Below are 13,563 nucleotides of genomic sequence, written 5' to 3'. Positions count from 1 at the left end.
CTGGTGACACATAAAAAGCACCTGTTACACTCTTGGAGTGGTTGATGTTAGGAAGGGCATCCAGCTGTAGAAACGTTGCCAAATCAGCTTAGAGCCTAGGGCAGCTGCTGGCTTTCAGAGATCAGTCAAACCATCCAACCCATGCCAGCATGGAAAACAGGCATGATGATGATGATATTTATTCTACATTATATCGGTACAATTCAGTGTAACCTCCCAAAAAACTGGTATCACGAGTTGGCATCATTAGGCTGTAGCAGGCATAATAGAATAAGAGCTTTTATTTGCATATTCAAAATGCTTCCTGTAAACGAACTTAAAGGCTATATATATATATATCATCGTCATCATTATCATCGCCGTTTAACGTCCGCTTTCCATGCTAGCATGGGTTGGATGGTTTGACTGTGGGCTACCGAACTAGATGGCTGCACCAAGCTCCAGTCTTGATCTGGCAGAGTTTCTACAGCTGGATGCCCTTCCTAACGCCAACCACTCCTAGAGTGTAGTGGGTGCTTTCACGTGCCACCGGCACGGGGGCCAGACAGGCGGTACTGGCAACGACCTCGCTCGAATTTTTACACATGGGCCAGTAAGGCGGTACTGGCGATGACCATATATATATATTTCTATATGACATTTGCTATACGATATCATTATATAATATGATATCTTGTGCAGTATTTTATTTCTAAATGATTTTTGTGTATTTTCTGTCTCGACCTAATTCTGGTGTGGCACTTCATATGTCAGCGTTTGTTGTCCGCAATTTGCAAAAGAATCCAAGAACATGTATACTTCATCTGTCAAGCTTCTATACTGTTACCATCAATCTAGTTTCATTCAAAAAGCTTGAGTTAAACTGAGACTAAGGTAGAAGGCATTTGCTTGAAGTACCACCCAATGATAGCAAACTTTAAATAGCATAGCCTTGCTTGCACTATTGTAACAAATCTGTGAGTATTTGAGAGAGTATGTGAATATGTGCACAAATGCCTGTGTGCACGTGTGTGGGATTATGCATGTACACACAGTTCCAGATTAACATGAAGCTTACAGTCATTGAAAGCATATCCAAGTATTTCATTTATTTTAATATATCACTGCAACATTATAATATGGTGGTATTATCACATAACATTCATATGATCAAACAATATCTATGATTTGGTACACAAAAGATGAGTGGAAGCCTGTCACATATATATATATGGGTGTATATACATATATATATATATAATATTATATATATATATATATATGCATACCTTCCTTCTTGTGACACTTGTGAAGACCTGTTGAGGCAAGTGAAAATCGAACCAAATCAAAATAGATGAACATCAATGGAATTTGTATCTTTGTGGTACCAGTGCCGGCGGCACACAAGAAAACCATCCGAACGTGGCCGTAGCCAGTACCGCATCGACTGGCCTCCGTGCTGTGGGCATGTAACAAACACCATCCGATCGTAGCCGTTCGCCAGCCTCATCTGGCACCTGTGTCGGTGGCACATAAAAAAACACCATCCGAGCGTGGCCGTCTGCCAGCCTCATCTGGCACCTGTGTCGGTGGCACATAAAAAACACCATCCGAGCGTGGCCGTTCGCCAGCCTCGTCTGGCACCTGTGTCGGTGGCACATAAAATCACTCACTACACTCTCGGAGTGGTTGGCGTTAGGAAGGGCATCCAGCTGTAGAAACACTGCCAGATCTGACTGGCCTGGTGCAGCCTTCGGGCTCCCCAAACCCCAGTTGAACCGTCCAACCCATGCTAGCATGGAAAGCGGACGTTAAATGATGATGATGATGATGATGATGATGATATACACACACAAATAAGAAAATGGAGGAACAGATTCCTTTCAATCATCGACTTACAGGTAATGGTATTATCTTACTTATTGATGTATATTGTTTTATTCTGTTGGATTTGGATGTTCCTATTTATATAGTTAATAAATAAATAATATGAATTGGTAAGATCTGTAAGTCGATGATTGAAAGGAATCTGTTCCTCCATTTTCTTATTTGTATTATGAATTTGAGGTAAAATATTTTACCTTCGCCCATCTAATACAATAAATGAATTAATTGCATTGCAATTATATGCATTTATGTATTTGCCTTTTGGGTACTTCACTAGCAGTATATTGGATAACTGATATCCCATAGTGGGTTACACTCATAACCCCTATCTCACTTTGTACTTATAAAATAAATATATATATATATATATATATATTATATATATATATATATATATATATATATATATAGGTCAAATTTACAGAAAACAGAAGATAAAGACAGGTGAGGGAACAACAAACAGGTCAGGTGTTTAAGTTTAACACTCAAGAATAATGGAAGAGTTTTGACATTTTGAGTCTACGCTCTTCAACAGAAAGGATTGAGAAGGAAAAACAAAAACAGAGAGGGAACGAAAGAAACGGAGAGAGAAAAATATTTAAAGATTAATGGTTCAACATGATGAAATGCCCAAAAGAAAGAGGCTGAATGAAAAGAAGATAATAATAGTGACCCAGACGAAGCTAAGGTTCACAAGTGCATATGTGTATGTGGGAATGGTGTGTGTGAGTGTGTGCGTGAGTATCTAACATGTTTATAATAAATGTGTGTGTGTGTGTGTGTGTGTCGTTGTGCTTTTGGCTGTCCTTCCTTCCATCATTTGACAATGGGTGCTGGTTTGTTTACATTCCTGAAGCTTAATGTTTTGGTGAAAGAGACCAATGAAATTAGTACCAGGCTTTAAAATGAGTACTGGAGTTGATCTGTTTGACTAAACACTTCAAGACAGTGCCCCAAAGATGGCTCCAGCCCAATGACTGAAAGAAGTAAGAAAAGGAAAAAAAGGAAAAGAATACTTACATGTCCATTTAGCTTTCTAGAATTATTGGTACTTTTCACTTGACTAGCAATTTCACTCTGCGCCTTTGGTGAAAAATCTCCATTAGCTCCAATCAGAGAAGATTTTACAGGAAATTTGTTGACATCCATCATTTCTTTTCTTTCCTCTTTATCTTCTGAAAACAAACCATCAACAACAGAATAGAAGCCTCCTTCTTGTCATAGAAATTATTAATTGCTTTTGTTGGTGTTGTGTGAAATGAAGGCTCTGATATAAAAGATACAATGACCACAGTATTATTCTGATTATGATCAATGATATGGCTGGAAGCTGTGCCACTCTCTTTTCTCTTGATACAAGAAAGCTAATACATCTATCTCCTTTAGCCCTTTTGATACCAACCTGGCTGAAACTGCCACTGGCTCTGTAGCACAAATGTCTTGTCTTCATAAGTTTTGGATGAAAATCTTCCACTAAACTTTGGTTACAATTTGTGTTCCTAGCACCAGCTCAATGATAACTAAGTTGTCTTGCAAACAACTTGCACATGCAAGTGGTACCAGTCAAAAACTCTGCATACCGGAAGCCAGCAAGTGAATAGGGTCATCAGGAGAGAATGCGTGCCGTTTCGGGGCCTACCTCTCAATGGCACCAATGCGCACCGGCCCCACCTCACTGATATGAGGCCCCACTTGCTAGATCAGCTGGTTATCAAATAAAGCTCAATAGTCTTCTAGCCATCGCTCATCGTCTCTTTTTAACCAAATCCAGTGGCTAGCCTTACTGAATTCTTTGTTATATTTAAAATTAACTGAAAAAAACACAGAGCATCCCAAAATGAACACGGTAACAAAAGGGTTAACAGCTAATTTTATGTAATCTTAGAAGATATGAGTAACAACATTAAACTAGTTTACAGACTAATGTGTTTAACCCTTTTGTTACCAACCCGGCTGAAACTGGCTCTGGCTCTGAGTACTAATGTCTTGTTTTCATAAGTTTTGAATTAAAATCTTCCACCAAGCCTTAGACACAATTTATGTTCCTAACATTAGCTGAATGATAACGAAGTTATTTTACTAAATTCTTTGTTATATTTAAAGTAATTGAAAGAAACACAGAGCATCTCAAAATAAATACAGTAACAAAAGTGTTAATCAAAATTTGAAACCAATATATTTACAAATGGCTGAGTGATTAAGAATTCAGCTGATAATTGCAGATGACATGGTGCTATTTGGCTCATTAGAAGGGGATCTCAAACATGCACTGAATGGATTCATGGCCAAGTGCTGCAATGCAAGGATAAGAATTAGTGTTGCAAAGATTTAGATATTGGTTCTCTCAAGAAAGTAATCCCAACACATTTTGCATGTTAGTGGAACATCACAGAGGCAAGTGGAGAAGTTTAAGTATTTCAGATCCACATTTATAAGTCATGGGAGGCAGAATAGGATGCCAAAACTGCAGATGCTGGCACAGTAGTGAGCCAACTTCAAGATTCAAAGCCTAAAAAGAGAAGTTGTTATCCAAAAAAAAAAAAATGCTATCTTTAATATAACTTTTATTCCTATCGTCACCTATGTTCGTGAGCATGTGATTACAAATACAAGGGACAAGTGGCTGAAAGGGGATCTCTGGAGTGATGTTAATCAACAGAATGTGTTGCTCAGTGGTCAGTGTCTTTCCAGTTTGTGTTGCTACTTCTCTACACTGAGAGGTCATAGCTCTTGTACTATGGGCAAGTGGTTAGAAACCCACAGGAAAGGAATACAAGATAGATTCTTCAAACCAAGACATTTGGCAAAAGACTTAGGGATAGACCAAGAGCAATATGTTTGTGTAATATCCATAGTTTCAGTTGGTCACACCTGGAAATGCAACAGGAAAGTGTAAAGACGGATACTTTTGATGGGAAGATATGGAGAAGGTACTTGAGGGCTCTGCCAGCATATATGTATATATAAATATGTGTGTATATGTACATACATTATAAACATATGTCTTATTTGCCATTTTTCTCTCATTTTTTGCATATTTAACTTGTTTGTTTTCATATTTCATGTTGTTTACACAGTTGGTGATGTCCTGTACCCATATATGCATATATATATACGTATATATATATATATATATTATATATATATATATATATACATGTGTGTATATATATACACATATATACATATATATATATACACATATATATATATTATTTATATTTTATACATGTATGTATAATACATAATACATAATATATGTATGTGTGTCTGTGTATATATATATACATATATATGATGTATGTATGTATGTATATATATATACGTGCGCGTATGTGTGTGTGTTGGTGGGTGTAAGTTCTCATTAAACTAAACCATTTACATGTACTCTTTAGACATTAATTTTATACAAGATAGAAAGAGAGAAAAAAAAATGTTTTACCTTTTCTTTCAGAAGCTGTATTTAGTTGAGATGACTTTGAAGAAGAATTTGATTTCGCAAGGATGGTATTACAAAAGTCAGATTGTTCCAAAATAAATTTTGTAACAACTTCTACCATACTCCTCAAGGGGTTACTATCCGCCTGTGATAAAAATAAGCAGGGAAGATATCTGCATGCCAGAGTCTAATAATAACATTAATTTCTTGTATTATGATAAGGGTTTATTTTATAATAATGTTTACTAATTTTGGCACAAGGCCAGCATTTTGAGGGGAGGATGGAAGTTGATCATACAAATATGTTTAATAAATCAAGCCCTGTTGAGGCAAGTGAAATCAAAATCAAAATCAAATTCGATGACTGGCATCTGGGCTAGCGGGGTGCAAAGAGCACCATACGAGTGTGATCGTTGACAGAGCGGCTAACCGGCTTCTGTGCCAGTAGCACATAAAAGGCACCATTCGAGTGTGAACATTACCAGCGTCACCTTACTGGCACTTGTGCCCATGCTAGTAGGGTGCTAAGAGCACCATCTGAGTGTGATCATTGCCAGAGCGAGTAACTGGCTTCCATGCTGGTGGAACATAAAAGGCACCATTTGAGTTACCAGCATCACCTTACTGGCACATGTGCAGGTGGCATGTGTAAAAAGATTCGAGTGAGATCGTTTCCAGTACCATCTGACTGGCCCCCATGCCAGTGGCACGTAAAAAGCATCCACTACACTCTCGGAGTGGTTGGCGTTAGGAAGGGCATCCAGCTGTAGAAACTCTGCCAGATCAAGATTGGAGCCTGGTGCAGCCATCTGGTTCGCCAGCCCACAGTTAAAATCGTCCAACCCATGCTAGCATGGAAAGCGGACGTTAAACGATGATGATGATGATGATGATGAAATCAAGGTAATCAAGAATTTTTTGGATCTTTTCTAATTTTCAAATCTAACATATAGTTTTGACTAACTTTGAATGTGAAATGGACCAGTATATTTTCTCTTAAGTCTCCTGTGTGCCACTACTTTTCATATAACATCCAGTATGGTCCGATTATTTAACTTAATCTCCAGTCCACATCCATTTTTTTTTATTTAATCTCCAGAGTGCTGCTATTTCTTATTTAATCCTCGGTGTGCCACCAACCAAACAGGATGAGTAATACTGCTTTGTTGTTTCAAAAGGAGACATACTGGATAGTCCCCAGACACACTGGCAAACAAGTAAGACAGAGTGGACAGTCATGTCGGACATACTTTTGATCATAGAACTGCTCAATGAAGGCTAAGCTGGGGTTAAACAACATCATTTATTTAACAAACCAAGACAAGAAGGTCAGCAGCTACAATCTACAGAGTATAACAAGTAATTTGTTGGTAGAACAGAGGTTGTTTTTGTTATTTAACCTTAAGTCATCTCAGATCAACAAGAACCTACAACCAAAAGTATTCCATCCATGACTATTTGTCATTTTTTCTGTGTATCTTGGGTTACACTTTTCCGATCGCCTTACTGGCACCTGTGCCGTTGGCATGTGTAAGAAGATTCCAGCGAGGTCATTGCCAGTACCACCTGACTGGCCCCCGTGCCGGTGGCATATAAAAGCACCCACTACACTCTCGGAGTGGTTGGCATCCAGCTGTAGAAACTTTGCCAGATCAAGACTGGAGCCTGGTGCAGCCATCTGGTTCGCCAGCACTCAGTCAAACCGCCCAACCCATGCTAGCATGGAAAGCGGACGTTAAACGATGATGATGACGATTCTATTATGTTTCCAAACAAGGTACATAATTTTTTTCTTGTTCCAGTTATTTTTGCTGAATGAAAACAAAAAAAAAAAAAAACCCCCACATTTCATCCCTGCTGCTCAGTTGACTGATTAAATGATTAATAATAGATGATTGCATGTAGCAGAGGTACAAGGCTAGAAATTTGAGGGAGGGAATTAGTCAATAACCATCAACCTCAGTATTAAACTAGTATTTCATTTTATTGACTCTGAAAGGATAAAAAGTGAAGTTGACATCAGTGAGATTTGAACTTAGAAGATAAAAAGCTATAACTAAACATTGTAAGGTATTTTGTCCAATGCTCAATGATACTGCCAAATTACTCAGGTGTAAAAATAACTATAGTGACATGCTAGTATCCGCAATGAAAGTGTATTTGGTGGCATATAAAGAGCACTTTATACCAAACAAAATGCCTCAAATGAGTCCTATAAACGAAGTTGGGCCTCCCAAAAGATTTAATGCTTTAAAAACATTTTTTCATGAATATAAGTTACTGTAATTAGGGTGCATCTAATATGCACTTTTTATGCCTTCAAGTATACTATAAATACTCTGCAAACTTGAAAAATGAAGGCCACCTTGTACAATGTTGAAGTAGATTGATAAAAAGATAGGATAAATCTGCACAAAGCTGGAAAGGCCTAGGGCTAAAAGACATCATAAACAATAGTTGCACAAAAAAGTAAAACAATTGACCCATATCAGCAATGCAAAACAGATCGAAAAACGGGGAAAATATGTTTTGTAGCAGCTAGAGAGGGAAGAGTAATAACCATAGCCCCTTTTCTGGGCTCTGTGGCTGGGATGAGGTAAACACACATTTAATCTCAAACCAAGGATCTGGCCTGAATGCAAAAATTGAGATGGTTATGTTAAACTTGATGGTGGATTAAATATTCCACTCAAAAATAAAAATAATTGATGACATGTTTTCATACAGTTTCTCACAACCAAATTTCTTTTATAAGGCTTTGGTTAACCCAAGGTGCTTTGGAGAGAGAATGAACCTGAAACCATAAAACTGCAAACCATATTTCTTAACCTCATGGCCATGCATGCATCCAAAATGGAGTCTTGAATCGAATTCCACTACAAGGTCAAATCCTCGTTGTGATGAGGTGCATTGCTGCTTCAATGATCCTGAGAGCTATTCCAGGAAAGTGCAAGGTGAAAAAAAGGGAAAGTTTCTTTCTCAAGTCATGTTGACTCATAAGGGCTAGTTTCCTGGTTTCCATGGCGTATATATCCTCCACCTGGATGGGATGCCAGTCCATCACAGGATTACTCATTTTTACCAGCTGAGTGGACTGGAGCAATGTGAAATGAAGTGTCTTGCTCAAGAACACAATATATCACCTGGTCCAGGAATTGAGATCACAATCTTATGATCATGGGTCCAACACCCTAACCACTAAGCCACATGCCTCCACAGGAGAGTGAAAGCTCCTAGCAGGGTCTTCTGTGATGGATAGGTCAAAGGACAGAAGCCAGGTTAATATGGACCACCTCTTCCCAAAGGTAAAAATAGGTTTACATTCGACCAACACTCTCTACACAGAAAAAAAGGCAAAATTACAGAAGGATTGTTGATAATTCAAACCAACTAGACTTAGGAGAGGAAAAGACAGCCCAGAGTTGAGAACAGTCATAAAAAGCCATCAATGCCCTATGCTCAATAAGGAGGAAAGACCTTAAATAAAAGTTAAAAAGTTGAACTGAAATGATACAGCTGCAGAGGTGGCATACATACCTTATTCTTCTTCATCAGTTTCTCAATATGCAGTTGTTTCATGAGAGCCACACGGTTGTTGATACTGCTCTCAGTTCTTGGCATTTCGATATCCATTGATTGAAGGGTTGCTTTCAGACCCTGGAAACATACAAAAGGGCTTATTAAGTAGGTTAGTTGCTGTCATTGTTGTTGTTTTGGTTGTTGTTGCTTAACCTTTAATCTATGAGTAAATACATTCCAACCATGGCCATCCAGTCTTTTGAAAGGCATCTTAAGCTTTATCATCCAATGTGCTCTAAACTATTTTTAAAGATGGTCAGGTGCAATTTGAAGGAGATCTGCCTGTTATTTCTATCTGATCAAGCAACCACATAAAGACTCCCACATTATATCGGTTAGAGGTTAGTTATTGTTGTTGTCGCTGTTATTTAACCCCAGGTAACCCTGATCAAGCAGACCTGTGATCAAGGGCATTCTATTTTTTAACTCTCATACATGTTTTGCGGACATAATATACTTAGCCTCTAATGTCCAATGTGTCCTTTTCTTATGGCGGTTGGTTATGATTTGAGGAAAATTTAGCTATTATTTCTTGCAGGTTGAGCAACAAGGTTGAAGTTCCTTCATTGGAGTGGCTAATTGCTTTCAGTTACTCTATATTGCTATTTTACTTTCAACATATTAGTGTTTATGAATGATACACACAAAGCATTTTCTCCAGATCAGTCTAAGAAAAAAAGTAATTTTTTCCATACTTTCATGGGTACAGTTTGAGGGAAATGTGGCTGCTATTTGCTCTATTGCCATCATAAGCAATGGATATACACAATAATGCACCTCATCACCTTCAAGGGGTTATTATCCACCTGTGATAAAAATAAGCAAGGAATATATCTGCATGCCAGAGTCTAATAATAACAATAGTTTCTTGTATTATGATAAGGGTTTATTTTATAATAATGATTGTGAGTCACTTAACTACTGATATATCATTTCTTCATGTTCAATATCTGAAAGGTTGAATCAACAAAGGTGTCACAATATGTTGTTCGACTTGCTGGAAATAGTAGGGAAATCTCCCTCAAATTATAATCTACTGCCTTAAAAATGGAAGAACACTTTTCATAATGAAATATGCCATTATACCTGGAAAACAAATGAGGTTATCTTGACAGGAATATGTTTGATGACAGTCCAGCTCAATGAAGGTTGGCCATATGCTCAACAACAAATAGCTCAGAGGCTATTGAAACCACTAGCATAGATAAATTGAGGAAAGTAGGGAACAATTCATCCCAAGTGGCATTTTTGGAAGACAGCACATTATATATGTATTTCTTTACTGCCCACAAGGGGCTAAACACAGAGGGGACAAACGGATTAAGTCGATTATATTGACCCCAGTGTGTAACTGGTACTTTATTTATCAACCCCGAAAGGATGAAAGGCATAGTCAACCTCAGCGGAATTTGAACTCAGAACGTAATGGCAGACGAAATACCGCTAAGCATTTCGCCCGGCATGCTAATGTTTCTGCCAGCTCATATGTATAGTGTTGCTTTTCATGGGCAGAGACAGCCAACTCAAGGACTACGCAGATCTAGCTATGTGACTGATGGAGAGTTGTAATTGATTACTTTATGAACTTGCATTTTTTGTTATCTCTTCATTGATTACCGTTATGGTTGCTATAGAGGCAGATTTACCAGTGATCTGATCTAATACATTACAGATACAGTAAAAACAATGTAATTACTTTTGACATCAATAAGGTGTCCAACCATGTCTGACATGAGAATCTATTTATAAAATTTTATCACAATAGGCTCTAAGAATTGTGTAGCTAAAATGAAATGAAAAAGGTGGAGGACAATCTACCTGCAGTGGATTGTTTGTCGTTAGTGGGGTGCTGAACTCTATAAATATACTATTGTATTTTGCATGGTGATGAGGTACTCAAGGTCTTTCTTGAGCTGCACAAATTCTGTCTGTATCACTGGGCTCTAAACTCTTAAAATAGAAGTTTCTGGAAAGACTGTTCAAGTACAGAGTCTACTTGACTCTATCTGCTCAAGCCAAGGTAATGAGTGAGCCTCTGCATAGTAGCTTCTTGTGCTAAGAATAGCAGCTAAATTTTCACCATACTAAACCATACCATTTTTAAAAAGAAAAAGACACTTTGTTGGCAATACACTAGGCCTGAAAAAAAAGCAAGATGGCCATGGCTGGAATACTTTTAATCATATGTCTGATCAAGCAGTTTCTATCTAATTTTCAAATGCAGAACTCTTTGTTTTTTTAAATAACTACATCTGATTTAAAGAAGATTTTGGCCAACATGTCTCATGGCCAATTAAAAAATATCTATTTGAAGTGGCAATGTAAATTTTCCTTTATTGGCTTTGAGATATTTTGAGAGTGCTGGCATAATACTTGGTAAAATGTGGAAACAGGAGATTTGACTGCTATTTTAACATGTTCAGTTACTATAGAGATACTCCCTTGTTGGCCTTGAGATATAGTGAGAGTGATAGATCTGTAGTTTATAGAATCAGAGATGTCCTTTTGGAATGTAGTTCACTTAAACAGCATAATAATATGGGCATTACACATATCAAGAAGAAAACATACAATTGTCCTACTTTATCTTCAGCAGATGAGTGAAGAAAAAAAGTAAAAATTGTCATATGGCTTCACGTGGATTCACATGGCTGGTTACTTGGTTTTCATGGCATCCTTTTTAGGGTTACTCATTTACAGCTGAGTAGCCTGGAGTAACATGAAATGAAGTGTTTTGTTCAAGAACACACTGCCCCACTTGGTCTGAGAATCAAAACTGGTCTCAGAATGATCGTGTGATCCTAAGTGCAACACTCTAGCCACCAGACCATGTGCCTTCAAAGCAGATAACATACTTCAACATAAACAAAAGAAAAACAGAACATATAGAATAAATAATTTGCATAAATGAAAAGAAAATGAACTAAAAGAGTTGCCAGTGGTATGTATTCAAAGGCAGCAAGCTGGCAGAATCGTTAGCACACTGGGCGAAATGCTTCATGGTATTTCGTCTGCCGCTATGTTCTGAGTTCAAATTCCGTCAACTTTGCCTTTCATCCTTTCGGGGTTGATAAATTAAGTATCAGTTATGCACTGGGGTCGATGTAATCGACTTAATCCGTTTGTCTGTCTTTGTTTTTCCTCTCTGTGTATAGCCCCTTGTGGGTAGTAAAGAAATAGGTATGTATTCAAACCATTACCATGCTAATGATGCTCTTGAGGTAGAAATACATGCCTACAACTATGCTTTTGTTTTCAGACAAAGTGTCTTTTCCTAAATGACATGTCAATTTTGGAGAAACTTTGATTCTTGAGATTACCTCCCCTTCATATTTGGAATTGGTAACAATTGCTACCAAGTGAATCAGAGATAATTTCAATGAAACAAGAATTTATCTTGAATATTATTTAATATACCTATATTTGTTTTGTAGTTCAACTATATGCCAATTGTTATTTCGAGTTACTTGTCTTAGCTCATTTCTCATGTCTTAGCTCTTATGGAAATTACTTTGGCCATAAATGTCATCTAATCTTTTTTGTATATGTTGAAGAGCTTCATCTGCTGAAGATTATGTAGAGCAGTGTTTCTCAACCGGGGTTCCCTGGAACCCTAGGATTTCACAAAAGTTTCCAAAAGGTTCCCCAAGAAAGCTAATGCTAATTTCATGATCGTAATATTACTATACATGTGCAACATATTGGTTATTGTAATATCATAATATAGACATCATCCTATCTAACCTATTATGTTATCAAAAAATATAACAACCATATATATATATATATATATATATGACATTTACCATGTGAACTATAATGAAAAAGATATGAGAAAGATATGGTATATAATTTTTTTGTGCAGGGATTCCTTGAGACATGTAATTTATTTTAAGGGTTACACAAGGGTAAAAGGTTGAGAAACACTGATGTAGAGCAATTGCTATACTGATGATACCTATTGAGACAGAAACTCATGTCCACAGCTGTCATCATGTCTTCAAACAATCAGACTATCTTTTCTTTAAAATGATAGTATGTTCTCAACTTAATGTGACAGTCCCATGAAAGGGAAGAATGCTACTGTTATTTAGCCCTAGGAAACATTGTTTCCTGTTTGACACAGCAAGGACACAGGAAATGTGTCAAGCCCAACAGTAAATGGTGTTTTCTAGGGCTAAATAACAGTAGCATTCTTCCCTTTCATGGGACTGTCACATTAAGTTGACAACATACTATCACTTTATTGTGCTGCTACTGCATAAATCTCTTTGAGAGATTTAGAAATGTATTATTTCTATCTCTTCTTTAGTAGCATGTTAAGTTTGCAGAATTCTTGGTTCTTGAAACCATCTCTCCTCAATTACAACAACAGCTGCAGCAGTAACAAAAGCAACAAACTATGGAATCTCAAGCATCCCCTGTCTTTGCTGGCTCCTGTCAAACCATCCAATACATGCCTGCATGGAAAACAGACATTATTTATGATAATGATGACGATAATGATGATGATGATGATGATGATGATGATGATGATGATGAGGATGATGAAGCTACCACTTGATTGGTTTATGCTATTTAAAAGCAGAGATAACTTCAACAAAACAAAAATTTGTCTTGTATCTTATCTAATACACCCTTCTCTGCTTTTGTTTTTCAAATACATGCCACCAGCATGT

The 13,563-nt window shown here is 37.3% G+C and overlaps 1 protein-coding gene across 2 annotated transcripts in view; it reads right to left on the bottom strand.

The window, feature by feature from the left end:
* The window catches only part of LOC115215742 (probable ubiquitin carboxyl-terminal hydrolase MINDY-4), a 112,647-nt gene that overhangs the window by 72,491 nt on the left and 26,593 nt on the right, over window positions 1–13,563 (bottom strand). For both annotated transcript variants that reach the window (XM_029785039.2, XM_036505686.1), the window contains exons 2-4: window positions 8,843–8,962; window positions 5,309–5,450; window positions 2,887–3,041 (exon numbers count right to left, since the gene is read on the bottom strand). In XM_029785039.2, coding sequence (XP_029640899.1) covers window positions 2,887–3,041; window positions 5,309–5,450; window positions 8,843–8,962 — 417 coding nt within the window. The remainder of the gene's footprint in view (window positions 1–2,886; window positions 3,042–5,308; window positions 5,451–8,842; window positions 8,963–13,563) is intronic.

The sequence above is a fragment of the Octopus sinensis genome, linkage group LG1 (assembly GCF_006345805.1).
Source record: "Octopus sinensis linkage group LG1, ASM634580v1, whole genome shotgun sequence".
NCBI classification, from domain to species: domain Eukaryota; kingdom Metazoa; phylum Mollusca; class Cephalopoda; order Octopoda; family Octopodidae; genus Octopus; species Octopus sinensis.
This window is presented reverse-complemented; position numbering and strand designations above follow the sequence as displayed.